This window comes from Nanorana parkeri, unplaced genomic scaffold (assembly GCF_000935625.1).
Source record: "Nanorana parkeri isolate BGI_ZX_2015 unplaced genomic scaffold, ASM93562v1 scaffold418, whole genome shotgun sequence".
Lineage (NCBI taxonomy): Eukaryota > Metazoa > Chordata > Amphibia > Anura > Dicroglossidae > Nanorana > Nanorana parkeri.
Window position 1 is genome coordinate 407330 of NW_017306686.1, and position 14644 is coordinate 421973.

The following is a 14644-nucleotide window of genomic DNA, read 5'->3' on the forward strand; positions in this document are numbered from 1 at the left end:
AGCTCCAGCAGGCTTTGTAGATCCCTTTGATGCCCTACAGACTACTATTTAGTGCAGCTGCAGACCCTGATGTATCTGTAACTACTTTGGGTGGATCATGTGATCACCGTGATTAATGAATTATGAAAATAAAGCGCAGCAACAAGCTTTCCTGCCTGCTCTGTGACACAGCCGCTTCAGCAGTAAAGAGAGGGCCCATTGACACCAATTGTGCTGCGTTCCAGAGCGGTAGCTGCTGGAACACACAGCAATCGCGCCGAGGCGGTGCATTGAAGTCAATGGCACGGCCCCCTGCCCGCAGTGCGATTGGACGCGTGGCAAAACATTGCCTGCGTTCCGGTCCATTGCGAACGCAAAAATTGCTGCATGCTCTTGCAGTGGACCGGAAAGTAGGCAATGTTTTGCCACGCGTCTGATTGCACTGTGGGCATGGCTGCAGTGCCACTGACTTCAATGCACCGCCACGCCCCCTCCCGCCCCAGAACGAACAGGGAAGTTTTGTGAGCGATTGGAACGCACCGCAATTGGTGTGAATGGACCCTTAGTGAAAATATTTTGAATTATATGAATTTTACAAAAAAAGATGTATTTCAATGACTAAATATACATTTAATTTTGTGTATTTAATTACTTGCTAACCCCCCCCCCACCAGAAAAACATCTTATGTATGGCCAGCCATAGCCAGGTAAAACTGAGGAATCACAGCATTGGGCACCTGCTGTAAAAGCAGCTTGTACAATAAATGAATGTAACCCCGGGACATAAACAACATGACTCACACAAAAGAATCAAACAGTCCCCTGAGACCAAAATGATACTGTATAAAGCCTCACGGGACTCTCTGATCTTAGAGAGAAAACAGCTGGAACATGAAATTCAGAGCTAGTAAAATTGCCATCTAGAGACTGAATTCAATCGCAGACTTCTTACCTGTTGGGAATAGCCTCGAAAGGTTGGGTTTACCATCTTTATGCCTTGGAACAAGTTAGTAGGTATAACAGAGCCAGGCCTGAGTAGAGGAATAAAAGTACACAAGACCAGGGAAGGAATTTTTAGTTCATTAAAGAATTGAATTAGAAGACATGCTACACATTGTTAGGCTTATTTAAAGTGACACGAAACTCAGGAGTTAAATCTTCAAAATACATTCAAGTACCTGAACTATTAACAAAAATGTATCTGATTTCTTTATCTCTCGGCTATAGATCCTTAAATCATCTCTGAATTGGTGCCGACAATGTCCATCCTTCTGGAGGGTGGCTACTTTTGTTCCCCGTGGTCCCTGTGTGTGTTGTAAAGTAGTCACCGCTCCAAGCTCACTCCTGTAATGGACTACAATCTCACGTTTAGTTTGCCCATTTGCATTGAGATTGTAGTCCATCCCGGGAGTGAGCTTGATGCGGTGACTACTTTAAAAACATACACAGGGACCATGGAGAATAAAAGTAGCCCCCCCTCCAGAAGGAAGGACAGTGTCAGCACCACTTCAGAGATGATTTGAGGATCTACAGCCGAGTGATACACAAATAAGATACATTTTTGTTCATAGTTAGGGTACTTGAATGTATTTTTAAGATGTACTCCCGAGTTTAGTGTCACTTTAATAAGACAATAAAGTAATAATGGTGTGCAAAGTGCAGGAATGTAGAACCACCATTAGAACAACAATCTGCTCATAGAAAGAATGCTTCTTGCATTGCCTTAATGAATCAGCCTTTGTGCGATATTAGTGGAGCCAGTAGTATGTACATTCATTGACAGGGAACTGGGATCATAAGTTGGATCTACCTGTTCTTGTGCCAGATTTCGCTCATCAGTTTCTGGTAACTCTTACAGAGAGCTGGCTTCTTATCAGTGCGGGCCAGACCACCACAGTCAAGGAAGAAATATGTAAGGGGAGGACTGTGAAGAAAAATATTGAGAATCAACAAAAATGTCTTTCTCCATAGAGCAGAAACAGAGAATGCAAACTACCCATTCCCAAAGTGAGCCTGTCAGCCACTTACCATGCATACATGTAAAACCCAGTCTTAGACAATAACCAATAATAAGTAAAACCTCAATGTGCTTCTCTTAAGGGCCCGTGTTGACTGGCCTTTGTTCATGTCAAACAAGTTTTACATTTCTATTCAAGTCTATATAGATTGAGAACCCACGTGAAGCAAGCCAAATGCAGGTTAGGTCAACTGCACGTCAAATCCACCTGTCAGAAGTGTCTCACACTGATGCCATTGACACTAGCTCTAAAACTGGTTTCTGTGTTACTTTGGGTCCCTCTGTCTAATAGGGCTGCCTGCATGGCCAAAAATGAAACTCTAATTTGACAGGGGGATGTAAATTGTCAGTGCTCAGCCCTGAAGTCAAGCCTCCAGTAAAAGTTAAACTAGTGTAGCTCAAAAATCTTCTTAGTGCCTGGCCTGCCTAGAGCCAAGCAGTATATAAGGTCTATAGTGCCCCATATTTTTGGTCCTGGTGCATGCTCTGGATGCTAGAGAACACTGACCAGCCTGCATTTAGGACCCCGTGCACTGGGCAGACACCAGTCTCTATTACAAAGGTCCATCATATGCTTAGAGGAGAATTATGGGGTGAGTGAAATACACTCATCCCCATAATTCAAGCCGACCTGTGACATTAAAGCTGTCACAGGTCGGCTCTATTGAACGGGAAGTCAGCGAACACACACCGTCGATTGGCGACTTCCCGATCCTCTCCCTGCAGAGAGTGGTGCCTATTAGTCACCGCAGGGATTCTTCCCATCTCCTCTCTGTTTCTCTAGCGCTGACTGGAGGGACAGACGGGAAGGGGGCGGGCACAGCTGGCTCTGCTTCTAGAGGGACAGAGCCAACTGTCAATCAGCCAGCGGGGTGGATCTCGACAGTATTGTCGGGATCTGTCCCGGCTGCAGCGCAGCTCGGCACTCTCAGCATATAGCGGGCTATACTGAGTGTTCGGGTCACCAGTGCACATTAGAATATGTCCTCCCGTGACCTTGAAGAGAACTATAGTCAAAAAAGTTGCCCCCAAATTAAAAATCGGGAAGATGCTTGAAGTGAGCAGAGAAAGCCCTGTGCAAGCTCTCAACAGCTGTAATCTGAGCTTACACAGGGCTGAGGACTGACGCCCACCTCCATGTGACAGCTGTGGTCCAATCATCAAACAGCAGAGCAACCACATGAGAGGAAGGGTAGCTAGCCACATGTCCCACAGTATCTGAGGGGTAATTTCTTTACATCCAGAAGCTGACTAGAGCAGAGGGGAAATGAAGGAAGGGTGCACCCGTGCTGCTTAGGAGGATGGACATTAAGGCTTACCAGTTGGACAAGGCCTGCAGAGCGGCGTTCATGTAACACGTATTGCCAATGTTCTTTAGTCCGGTGAGGCCTAAAAATTATACAAAAACTGGTCATTACTATAACAGGAATTATTAAGGTACCGTCCAATCAACAGAGACTGAAAAACAGACAAGAATAATAGATTCATGAAATATATATATATATATCCAACGGAGATGCACTCAATGCACTCAAAACGGATATGTTAGCCATTGTGAATACAAAGCCAGTTTCTTATATTACTTTAGACACTGGAACTTCCCTTAGTTTTTCACTCTTCCCATTCCTGTCAGAGTCTTACTCTTCCCGCTGTATTCTGAATCATTTAGGACAAATGAAAATATTACAGAAAGGCGCATGATCCCCTTATGAAGTCTCCCAGACCGCAGAGGAGGAAACCTGGGTGCAGAAGTCTCTCCATGGAACCACTGAAAATGATAGCCAGTGGATGACTCCCAAAATGGGAGGTGAGTGGGAACCACACATCAGCAGTTGCCACCTGTGTACAGAGTGAAATGAAACAATTATGTAATAAAGGAACCGAGGTGTGACTGCCAGAAGTGCCTGCAGCTCTAAATCCTTGGCAGATAGCACAAACTGGTAGAAACTGAAGTGACTGGAGCTCAGCTTGACAACCAAATGGCCAAAATACCAGCTGCTTACTTAAAGTGACCCTATTAAACCCTCAGATTTTTTAACATAAACTAATACTGTAATGTGTGCCTTACTGTAATCCATGGTTGTTTCCCTTCTCTTTGCAGCAGACTGCCTTGTCTCAGGAATGTTTACATGGTGTCTGTGAGAAGGTTCACAACCTGAGCCAGCACTACAGGAAGAGGCACTCAGCTGCAAAGGGAAGTTCTCCCCAAGCATGAGAAGAGATACAGATTTAAAAGGAAGAGCAGCAAAGAGAAGGGAAACAACCATGGATTACAGTAAGGCGCACATTACAGTATTGGTTTATGTTAAAAAATCTGAGGGTTTAATGTCACTTTAATTGTAGCTTTGGTATAATCATCCTTTATTCATATCCCCCCAACCCCCATGAATGTTGCTCGCCTGGACAAATGCTTACCTTCCTCCTCGATCCAGCGGTCTTTCCTGTGCAGCCCTGCCAGTGTGGAAGAGGCCTTTCGGCGAAAACATCCACTTCTTAATATGCATGTGCATGGCAGCCCCATTCATCCCAATGGGTAAGTTGTACTCTACTAGACCAATGTCTGCATGCCTGGGAAGATAGAAGACAGAAATCGCCAGCACTCAATGATATCATTCAATATGTCCATTTATTGGACAAATCGTCACAGCGAAAAAAGCCAACGTTTCGGGGCCACAAAGATTTGGTCACATCTTTTCGCCCTGATGAAGGGACCCTGTGTGGCCCCGAAACGTTGGCTTTTTTCACTGCAACGATTTGTCCAATAAATGGACATATTGAATGATATCATTGAGTGCTGGCGATTTCTGTCTTCTATCTTGTGTTTGCACAGCACCATCCATGGCCATCACTGCAAGCACCATCTTTTGTATAGGCAGGGAACATAGTGAGGAGTGCGGAGGGACTCTCTATCTACCTGTATGCGTGGGAAGGCCGCACAGTGAAGATGACTGGATTGAGGAGGAAGGTAAGCATTTGTCCAGGTGGTTCCTTCCATGGATATTGTTGTGGTTGTTCCTTGAATATAGTGCTAGTCGCTGTGTGTGGCTAGTGGTCATCATTCCCACGCTATAGTGGTGGTGAATCCTTGGGTTTTCTGGAGGTGCATCTCTAGCTGTGTTAGTCCTATCTCCTTGTGAAGTTTCACTGGTTGTAACAGTATTTGCTCACTGTGACCAGCGTGGTGGTCACCATTCTGTTAAAAGAAACACTGTCACCGTGTTAATGCAGGGCATTCCCTCAAAGTTATTCACTGCTCTGCAGCTGGCAAGAATACTTGACACTTCCAGGTATGGAGGAACACGTGACCTCTTCTCCTGGGATGCTAGCTGGGCCTAGCAGCCAACTGCTAGGCCAGAGCACTGTTACTTGACCTACAAGTGAGTTTTTATAGTGTAATTTCCGGAGTTCAGCTTTAGGCCTCATTCACACTGCTAAGAGCCGGCCTGCACAGATCCGTGCAGCGTGCACGGCCGCTCCCGGGAAGGACAGGTGCTGCGTGTGATTGTACACAGCAGCCTGTTCTTCTCTATGGGAGTACGCGGCTGGATCCATCCTGTCTGCATACGAGTACGGACACCCACATCCGCACGGATGTGCAGCTCGGGTGAGCGTACGGCGGCGTACAGCCGCGTACTCCAATAGAGAAGAACAGGCTGCTGTGTACAATCACACACAGCACCTGTCCTTCCAGGGAGCGGCCCGATGCGGCCGTGCACGCTGCACGGATCTGTACAGGCTTTCTCTTAGCAGTGTGAATGAGGCCTAAATGTTGGTCCTTTACCTGGTTGCTCCTCCAGCACTGCATAGCACTTCCTTCCCAGACTGCATATCTCAGAATTCTGGCCTTTAATAAATGACAAATCTTCAGCCTAAGAAAGAGCAGATTAGAAGGGAGAGATAGAGCAGTGTGCTGCTAGAGCGAGAGGCCAACAAACTGACAAAAGGAACGAGGAGGACCTGACGTGAACTAGCTAGAAGGCCTGTTGATTTCTTAGCACTGCATTTGGGCATCCAGCATATTCTGGACATATATACACACAAATAAATATACATACACACATGTACAGGGTTATTCACTAAAGGGTGAAGAGTTTGGGGAAGGCAGGAGAAGTGAACAATATAGGCCAACATAACTGAACTTGAAAGTGAGCTGAATTGGAGAATTTTTCCAAATCAGCGATGTTGTCCTAGATTGTTCCCTTCTCCAAACTCTTCACCCTTTTTTTGTGAACAACCCTGTTAGTGTGTCATCATCAAGTGCCTTTCAGTGTTATGACAGGAGTTTGGTTCTTTTTTAAAACCAGCAATGTAAACTCACCTCTAGTCTTTAGCTCATCCTCCTCTTCCAGTTCCACGTCTAGGTTATCATAAACCACTGCTGGTGGGGTTTTCAATGTAAGGTTTGTGGTCATTTTTATATCCTTTGGAAAGAAAAAAGTATTTAAAAAAATGTGTAAGTGAGTACTTTATTATATGAACATAGAATGGAAAACATTCAGCATTCCTCCGGCTCCTAAAGCTTCCTCATTTTACAAAATAAAGCCTCAGAGAGGAAGACAAAAAAACTGTGCAGAAATATTCAGTGTTTTCTTGCCAAAATGTAAAACAAAGCAGATATTGCAGCGGTTCAGATATGGTGTGTGGGCACCTGGATGTGCCAGCTTTCCATTTTAAGGTTTTACGAAACTACCCATAGGTGCACTTTCAAGTGTATCTATGCTCTGCCCATGATAAGCAAAGCAAAACATTAATTCAGCTACCACCCTCCCCACCATATCTATTCAACTACCACCCTCCCCACCATACCGATTCAACTACCACCCTCCCCACCATACCTATTCAACTACCACCCTCCCCACCATACCGATTCAACTACCATCCTCCCCACCATACCTATTTAACCACCACCCTCCCCACCATACCGATTCAACTACCACCCTCCCCACCATACCTATTTAACCACCACCCGCTCCACCACCACACGTTTGCCATCCTTTCATTGCCCCCCGATGTTCTGTCTGGCCAGAGAGCAATGCTGACCTTGCACCAGTAGAATTTTTTCAAACAAAATAAATAATTTTGGGAATGTTTCTTGGATTTTCTAATAGTTATTGGGTATAGTTTCTAATAGTTAATAGAAATAGTCAAATTGACAATCTCAACTCTAGTGACGAAAAAAGGATGACATTTTCTTTTCTTGAACAAACTAAATACTAACAGTAAATGTGTTTTTTCATTTGGGGAAACTCCATTCATTTTAAAATCAAATGTTAAAACCAAAGCAAATTTCTAACGAATTTCACCAAGTCTTTGATGGCACTATCGAATGTTCTGACGAGATCTTTTTGCATGAACATTTGTAGGAAAATTTGCCAGTGTATGGCCAGCTTAAGCTCTGGGTGAGCTCCAAATCATGATTTGAAGCAAAGGGCTGAGGACTTAAGCACACACACAATGTGGCATTGGTGAGTGCATGAGCAACCAAGCACCAGAACTATCACATTGGAAGAAAGGAAAGGGGGCCACATGCTCTCTTATAGTATATTTGGAATTAGCAGGTAATTCCCTTTGCTTATAGACACTGAACAGTGTGATGGATGCGAAAATGAATGTTTTATGCAGCTGGAAGGCCAGCACTTGAGAACCTGCTGTTCTGTCCTGCATGGGCAAGGTACAGATTCACTTTAAGGGAATAAATGTGAGAACATTAAGTTATTGTAATATTCACCCATTTGCTTTTGAATAGGGTAGGAGAGGATATCCTGCACAGTATAATCTGTTTATCATATGCAGATTAAATGCTCCATTTAGATGTCACCTCCATATCATTGATAGCAATACAAACCCACTGTCCTTACCTAGTTATCCACATACAAAGTCTATTGTACTGAATTGGATCAGACCGCACTGACGTGAATTAAGAGCGTGTAATAGTAAGGCCATTGTGTAGCACCAGGAAGCACAGCCTGCATATCTGATGAGCAAATACGTCAACAAGGTTTTCAAAACATTAGACTCCTATTGTTAAGATGATTTAAATTGCGCGGAAACGAATGGTTGGTTTTGATAGGCCCTCATGCTGCCTTCTTGTTGGTAACTCTAAAGAGATAGTGCAATCAAACTCTATCATGTGTGGCCAGTTTAAAAGGTCAGTCCGCCCCATACATTTTTTAAGTTCTTGGTAGCAGCTGGAGAGTTAACTCAGTAAAAGGTTTCTTACACCTTTTAGGAGCTCCAGGGGTAATTTGTCTGTGAAGGTTCTCATTCATCCATGTCATGGTATATCTACCAGGAACACTTCTTTGCTGCAGGTGTAACACCAGACGCGAAGTGTGGTGAGGTTCACAGTGAGGCAATGCTTGGTGTCCTGAAAAAGATGCAGAAAAGATAATACCCAGATAATCAATCTGAAAGAAGAGAGATCTTACAAGCAAGGTGGAAGATTGGTATTTCACATCATAAAAGTAAACATCAAAGTAGATAAACTCTAACTGGTCTCCGAGCTACTTCCTGTTTATATGTACTCCATTGCTAGCTGCATGATGGCTGCATGTTATTTCTCAGATTCAGATTTACTTATGGTGACAACAGTGGACTACGCCTAATGTCTGTGGAAACAGCTACTTGTAGTCTCCATCGGAAGCCAATTGAGTTTACATATAATACACATACTTTAAAGTGTGACCACAACCCAGTAGGGGAATACACAGATGTAATACATGCACAGAGGAGGTGCTTTTCCTTCCTTCTTTAGTTCCACCTTTGCAGTCACATTTGAGAAAACCCCACTAAATATTGGTTCTGCATTCACACAGAATATCCAACAATAGTTTAAAAAATATATATATATTTGTTACCTTTTAGCTGTTTCTTTGGTGAAGGCCTGTATGCAGATTCCAAGATCAAGCAGTTTCACTATAGTGTCAGACTGAGGGGTCAGACGGAGCTCCCTCACCTAACACACAATGCCTCAAAGGCTTTAAACCTTTGTTAGGACGAACAGTGCTTACAACTGACAATGACATCTGCCAGAACAGTACAGACGGGGTTAATAAGAGTAAACATAACTCGGCACAGCCCCCCTCCTTAAAGTGACACCAAACTCTGGAGTTAAATCCCAAAAATGCATTCAAGTACCTTAATTATGAATAAAAATGTAACTTATTTGTGTATCACTCGGCTGTAGATCCTCAAATCATCTCTGAATTGGTGCTGACACTGTCCTTCCTTCTGGAGGGGGGGCTACTTTTGTTCCCCATGGTCCCTGTGTGTGATGAAAAGTAGCCACCACCCCAAGCTCCTTGTGATGGACTACAATCTCAATACAAATTAGTAGGAATACACCTAAACCGATACTAGTATCGGTGCTGATGCCGAGTATTTGGCCGAGTACTCGTACAATGTTCCAATGCTTAGCCCAATACTTCCGTTATCAGGAAGCCGGGCAGCGAGTCAATACATGCTGTCCGGCTTCCTGATTGGCCGGGAAGCCGACTCCATGTTTCCTCGTCACTTGGAGCCGTCTTCCTGATTCGTCGGGAAGCTGGCCAATCAGGAAGCCGGCCGCTGTGTAATGACGCAGCGCCCGGCTTTCTGATTGGCTGGGAAGTCGGCTTCATGCTCCTTTGTCACCTCATGACAAGGGAGCATGGAGCCGGCTTCCCGGCCAATCAGGAAGCTGCGTCATTACATGGTGCCCGGCTTCCTGATTGCCCAGAAAGCCGTCTCCATGCTTTCTCGTCACCTAGTGGTGAGAAGCATGGGGACTGCTAATTAGGAACCCAGGTGGTGAGTCATTAAATGCCACCTGGCTTCCTTAATGGGACTTCTTGTATCAATATTTGGTATCGGCGAGTACCGAAAATAATATTGTTACTCGTACCGAAATACCGGTATTGGTGCATCCCTACAAGTTAGTAAACTAAACTTGTGATTGTAGTCCATCGCGGAAGTGAGCTTGGAGCGGTGACTATTTTACAACACACAGGGACCATGGGGAACAAAAGTAGCCCCCCTCCGGAAGGAAGGACAGTGTCAGCACCAATTCAGAGATGATTGGAGGATCTACAGCCGAGTGATACCATTTTTCTTAATAGTTACAGGTACCTGGATGCATGTTTAAGATTTCACTCCTGAGTTTGGTGTCACTTTAACATTACGTAGGGGGAGGCTAGATAGGTCTTTAAAGCAAGTATAAAGCATTTCAAAATGTAAGCAGCAATTTCTTAATTTTGATTTAAGTTATGCCATGTGTCTGCTTTGACAGATTAGGTGTTTGCCCAGTATACCATGACTCCTTTACACCCTTTAAGTGCCTGAGTTTTATGTGCTATTTTGGCTCACATATGGCGCCATGTATTAATGTCTTTGGATGTCACTGTCAGACCACAGATGTTTTATTCTCATCCTCGTCTCCCGATGTCTTGTCTTTTTACGTATTACGTTTTGATACAAATATTTTGAACCATGTTAAAAATGCTAATAAAAACTGATTCAACAGTAAGGTATGCCATGTGAATGAGAACATAAAACAAATATAAAAGTTGGCATTACCACAATTTGGCTGCAAAAGTGGAAATACGCTTTAAGATTACAACATGAAAAATAAGTATAAAAGATAATACATAGACTGCCACAGGCAAACTCTACTACCGGTACTGAAAATGGCTGACTGCCTGTTATAATGATTCAAAGGCTTCAACAATTTGAGTCGCTCGACTGAAACAAGTGTTCAGATCATGAGATGTGACTTTTCTCAGATTTCACTAGTTGTCTTCTTGTTAAGTGTCAGTGACTGAAAAATATCGAGGACAAAGTTAGCCCTGCAAGTAGCATTTTCCAAATAGCAATGGCGCCCCTTGTATATGTCTTAGTACAGGATTCCTATAATTAGGGTGTCAATCCTAAGAGATTAGCACTCATGTCAGGCGGGGACAGGTGCTCTTCCTTCCAATAAACTATCATACACAGCAAATCCCCTGAGAGCGGTCTGATTGCATCAGCAAACACACACAGTGCTGGAAAATTACAGCAGGTTTCGCCAGACACAGGAAGCTGGCCTATTGCCCAATCAGTGTTTCTTAAATACTCTTCAGGAAAGATTATTTATCCCAAACCACCAGACCCATATTCAGGCTTCACTGGAAACATAGATTAAAAATCTGGCCGTGGTTACTTAAAGTGGAACTACCGTATGAGTAATATCCAAAATAATATAACTGATGCTGTGTTTACTGTTATCCGAGGCTCTGTAAGAAAGATTTAGGGTGGACTCACACCATACCTTTGCGTTAATCGTATGGTTCTGTGTGATTAATGCATGCCACTGCACAACGTTGCTACTATGCGTTGCAGTACAGGGGTGCGTTGCATCGGTATTAATTTGAATGGCACCCCGAGAGCACCTACAACCGCAATGTGCCTGACCACACCGCAGTCTGGCGCACCCTCATGCATGCAGTACTTCTTTTTAGCCGCGATGCAGAGCATCACAGTACCGCCCGGTCAAGCGCATTGCGGCCGGAGAGGCACTTGGGTGGCATCCAAATGAATGGCAACGCGCCTCCCGTACTGTAACAGGTGGGGTGCATGGTAGCGTGACTTCCTGTCCTGCTGACATTGTTTTACTCAACAGGAAGTGGGGGAAACAATTCATCACCAACAGAAATAAGAAATATTTTTCTTTAGAAGTTAAAGAATCGGTTGCAGATTTTCCCTCACTTCCTCTTTGGTGAAACCGTTGTCGACTGGACAGGAAATAAGACTTGATTTCTCTAACATAGCAATAAACCTTATTCCATCCAAAACTATTTTTTTTAAAAACAGTTTTGGCTTCACATACGCTTTAGCAGCATTTTTTATTTTCCTGAGTCCCCAATGTAACACAGTTTGATTTCCTGTTGATCCTGCCAGGGATTAGGAGAAACCATTTACCACTGACAGGGGGGCTTACAATGGTCAGCTTTTATTTGGATGGATTAAACCTTGTTTACAGAAAAACAACCTGTTATAATGGTTTAAAAGGTAAGCCGGAGTCAAGCTTTACCTAGTGTCTTACGTAAAGGCCATTTAAAACTACACGCCCATGAAGGACTATCCTGTCCACAGGGTGACAACGCTGGTGCACGATCTCACTGCAGAACAGCATTGTGGAACATAACAGAAGTGGGAAATTAACGGATCTTTGGGCAGGATCAAGAATATGCCATTTTTCCAGATAAGGCACAGAAAATAGAAAACCTACATTAATGCTACTGACAGGCTGCGTTACATTTGCCTTTTTTTTTATTTTGCCCATAGTTCTATTTTAAGTTACCAGAACCTTGATGCAAAACCACCACCAACCAGCAGCACATACACACATGCAGGCTAACCGAGAGCTCCGGTGGGCAACACGCCTCTCTGGTTCCTGGGTTTGAACCCCACTTGGGGAGATGGTAAAGTGCTTATATGTCCTCCTTATGTTTATGTGAGATTCCTCCCGGTAATCCAATTCCCTCCCACAATCAAAAAAAACCCAGAATACTTCCTTCCGCAGCCCCCCGTGTGCAAACAAGCATGGATGAATTTGCTGTCTGCTAACCTGTTGCCTGTTTTTTGTCAGTTGATCTCGCCTCCAGTGCTCATCACTAAAGAACACAATATATAATATACTTAAAGACTATTCTCTTTATACCGGGGCTACAGTGTATAATCCTTAAAATGTCCCCTCAAATCCAGGCATTAAACCAAACCTATGGAAGTAATAAACTTAAAACCAAACAAATCATATTCCCTTAGATGAATTAAGTCCTGGGTACACACTGTAAGGCAGGGGTAGCCAATCTCCGGCCCTCCAGCTGTGGAAGAACTACAAATACCATGAGGCATTGCAAGATTCTCACAGCCACAGACATGACTCCCGGAGAGAAAGATGCATCATGGGATTTGTAGTTGTCACCACAGCTGGGAGGCCGGAGTTTGGCTACCCCTGCTGTAAGGGATATCTAGTAAATATCCCGCTGCCAAGATAAAGGTGGGCTGTGATCCGCCGAAACGTTGATGGATAAAGCCTTGGATTATTTATGCTTTTTCAAATACCTGTCAGTGCACTGACCTTCATGCTTCTTCCATGTAATAAAGTGTAAATGTCACAGGGGGCACTTCCAGCATGTTTGACCCTTTTTTTAAATCTATAAAACCCTGGAAAACCCTAAAACCCGGGGGAACTCTGCTATGTAGATAACAACCAGCTTCTGTGGCTGTACGCAGACCCAGGTCCACCCCCACCATCCATCACAAATAGGTCAGAAGTTTTAGTAAGTGGGTTAAAGCCAATGACCACAGAAACTGGTTGTGTATCTAAAAGAGACCTTTCTGGCTTTCTCCGGGGCGCTCGAGTGGACACAGAGAACAGGCACATGTCTTTCCTGCCTGCGGATTGATTTTCTTTTTGCAGCCACATTGGATAGTTAGCACAACTCAACAGTCTCAAAGTTCAGTGCTGTGCAAAGACCACTCTCAGCTATCAATGGGAGGCAGGCCTGGAAATGGATACACCATCTACCTGCCCATGGCTTCTGGTTTTCAGTCAACCATAAAAGTGGTATAAAAGGCTACCTCGCTGCTTAATATCTGTGGGCATCAGTCTTTGGGCTTTCTGGGAACACCAACTGCTGAGCTATGTAAACGTGTAAGCCGAGAATTCTCGACTCCTCCTATTGTAGACTCCATGCTTCAACTGGGACACAGATGGAGGGGGAAGCTGCACAGCACAGATTCATGAGGGACAATCCATCACGTTTACACACATTGTTGCAGCGGGTACTTTAATTGAATTAATCCATACACAAACCAAGCGCAACATACCGGCACACATCCAAACGTTCAATCGCATCCACAATCATATGTAGAAGTTTTCTGGAATCTGGGTACAGAACAAAGACTAGTTTGTCACTTTAGCACAACTTTAGCACTGCCTCCATTACATGCCTGGATACCCTTCAAAGCCAATAGGAATGTGTTTAGTACCAGTTACAACAAACTCCTTTTTATTGTTTTAGTAATTACATATTCTACTGACTCTCTCTTGTCTGCATTACTCTAAACTTGCTATTTCTGAACAGTGAAGAAGGTTTCACTAAACTGGTTTGGGCTCTTCGGTGGCCTTGGCCTTCAGAAGCTTCCTGAAAAAATGCCTAAACTATTCGCCTCCCATCCAATTGCCTCAATAATGTTTCTGCGCACACACTGGCTGTGAAAGTAATTGAGCAGGTGAATTGCAGGAGACCTGGTACACATCTTCATAGAGATGGGAATCTCGTCTAGGCAAGTCATACAATGCATGTTATAGCAGATTATACAGGAAACAGGAGGATCCTGGAGAGATGTTTGCTGCCTCGCATGGAAGGTTGGCAGGCATCTCGGGACAGTATGAAATCTCCTACAGCACCACTGCTGGTTACTGCTACTGCTAGGCTTTGCTATACAACTTTGCATGCTCATCAGTGAGAAATGCCACGTATTGTAATATCTGACTTATCCAACCTTGTATGTACAGCGCAAGAGACACCTGTACGTGTGTGTGTGTGTGTGTGTGTGTGTGTGTGTGTGTGTATATATATACATATATATACACACACACACACACACACACATATATATACACAT

The 14644-nt window shown here is 44.0% G+C and overlaps 1 protein-coding gene across 1 annotated transcript in view; it reads right to left on the reverse strand.

The window, feature by feature from the left end:
* The window catches only part of USP33 (ubiquitin specific peptidase 33), a 56525-nt gene that overhangs the window by 23073 nt on the left and 18808 nt on the right, over window positions 1-14644 (reverse strand). Inside the window, exons 5-9 of the mRNA XM_018559860.1 lie at window positions 8286-8363; window positions 6315-6417; window positions 3316-3385; window positions 1790-1903; window positions 932-1010 (exon numbers count right to left, since the gene is read on the reverse strand). Of these exons, the coding sequence (XP_018415362.1) occupies window positions 932-1010; window positions 1790-1903; window positions 3316-3385; window positions 6315-6417; window positions 8286-8363 (444 nt within the window). The remainder of the gene's footprint in view (window positions 1-931; window positions 1011-1789; window positions 1904-3315; window positions 3386-6314; window positions 6418-8285; window positions 8364-14644) is intronic.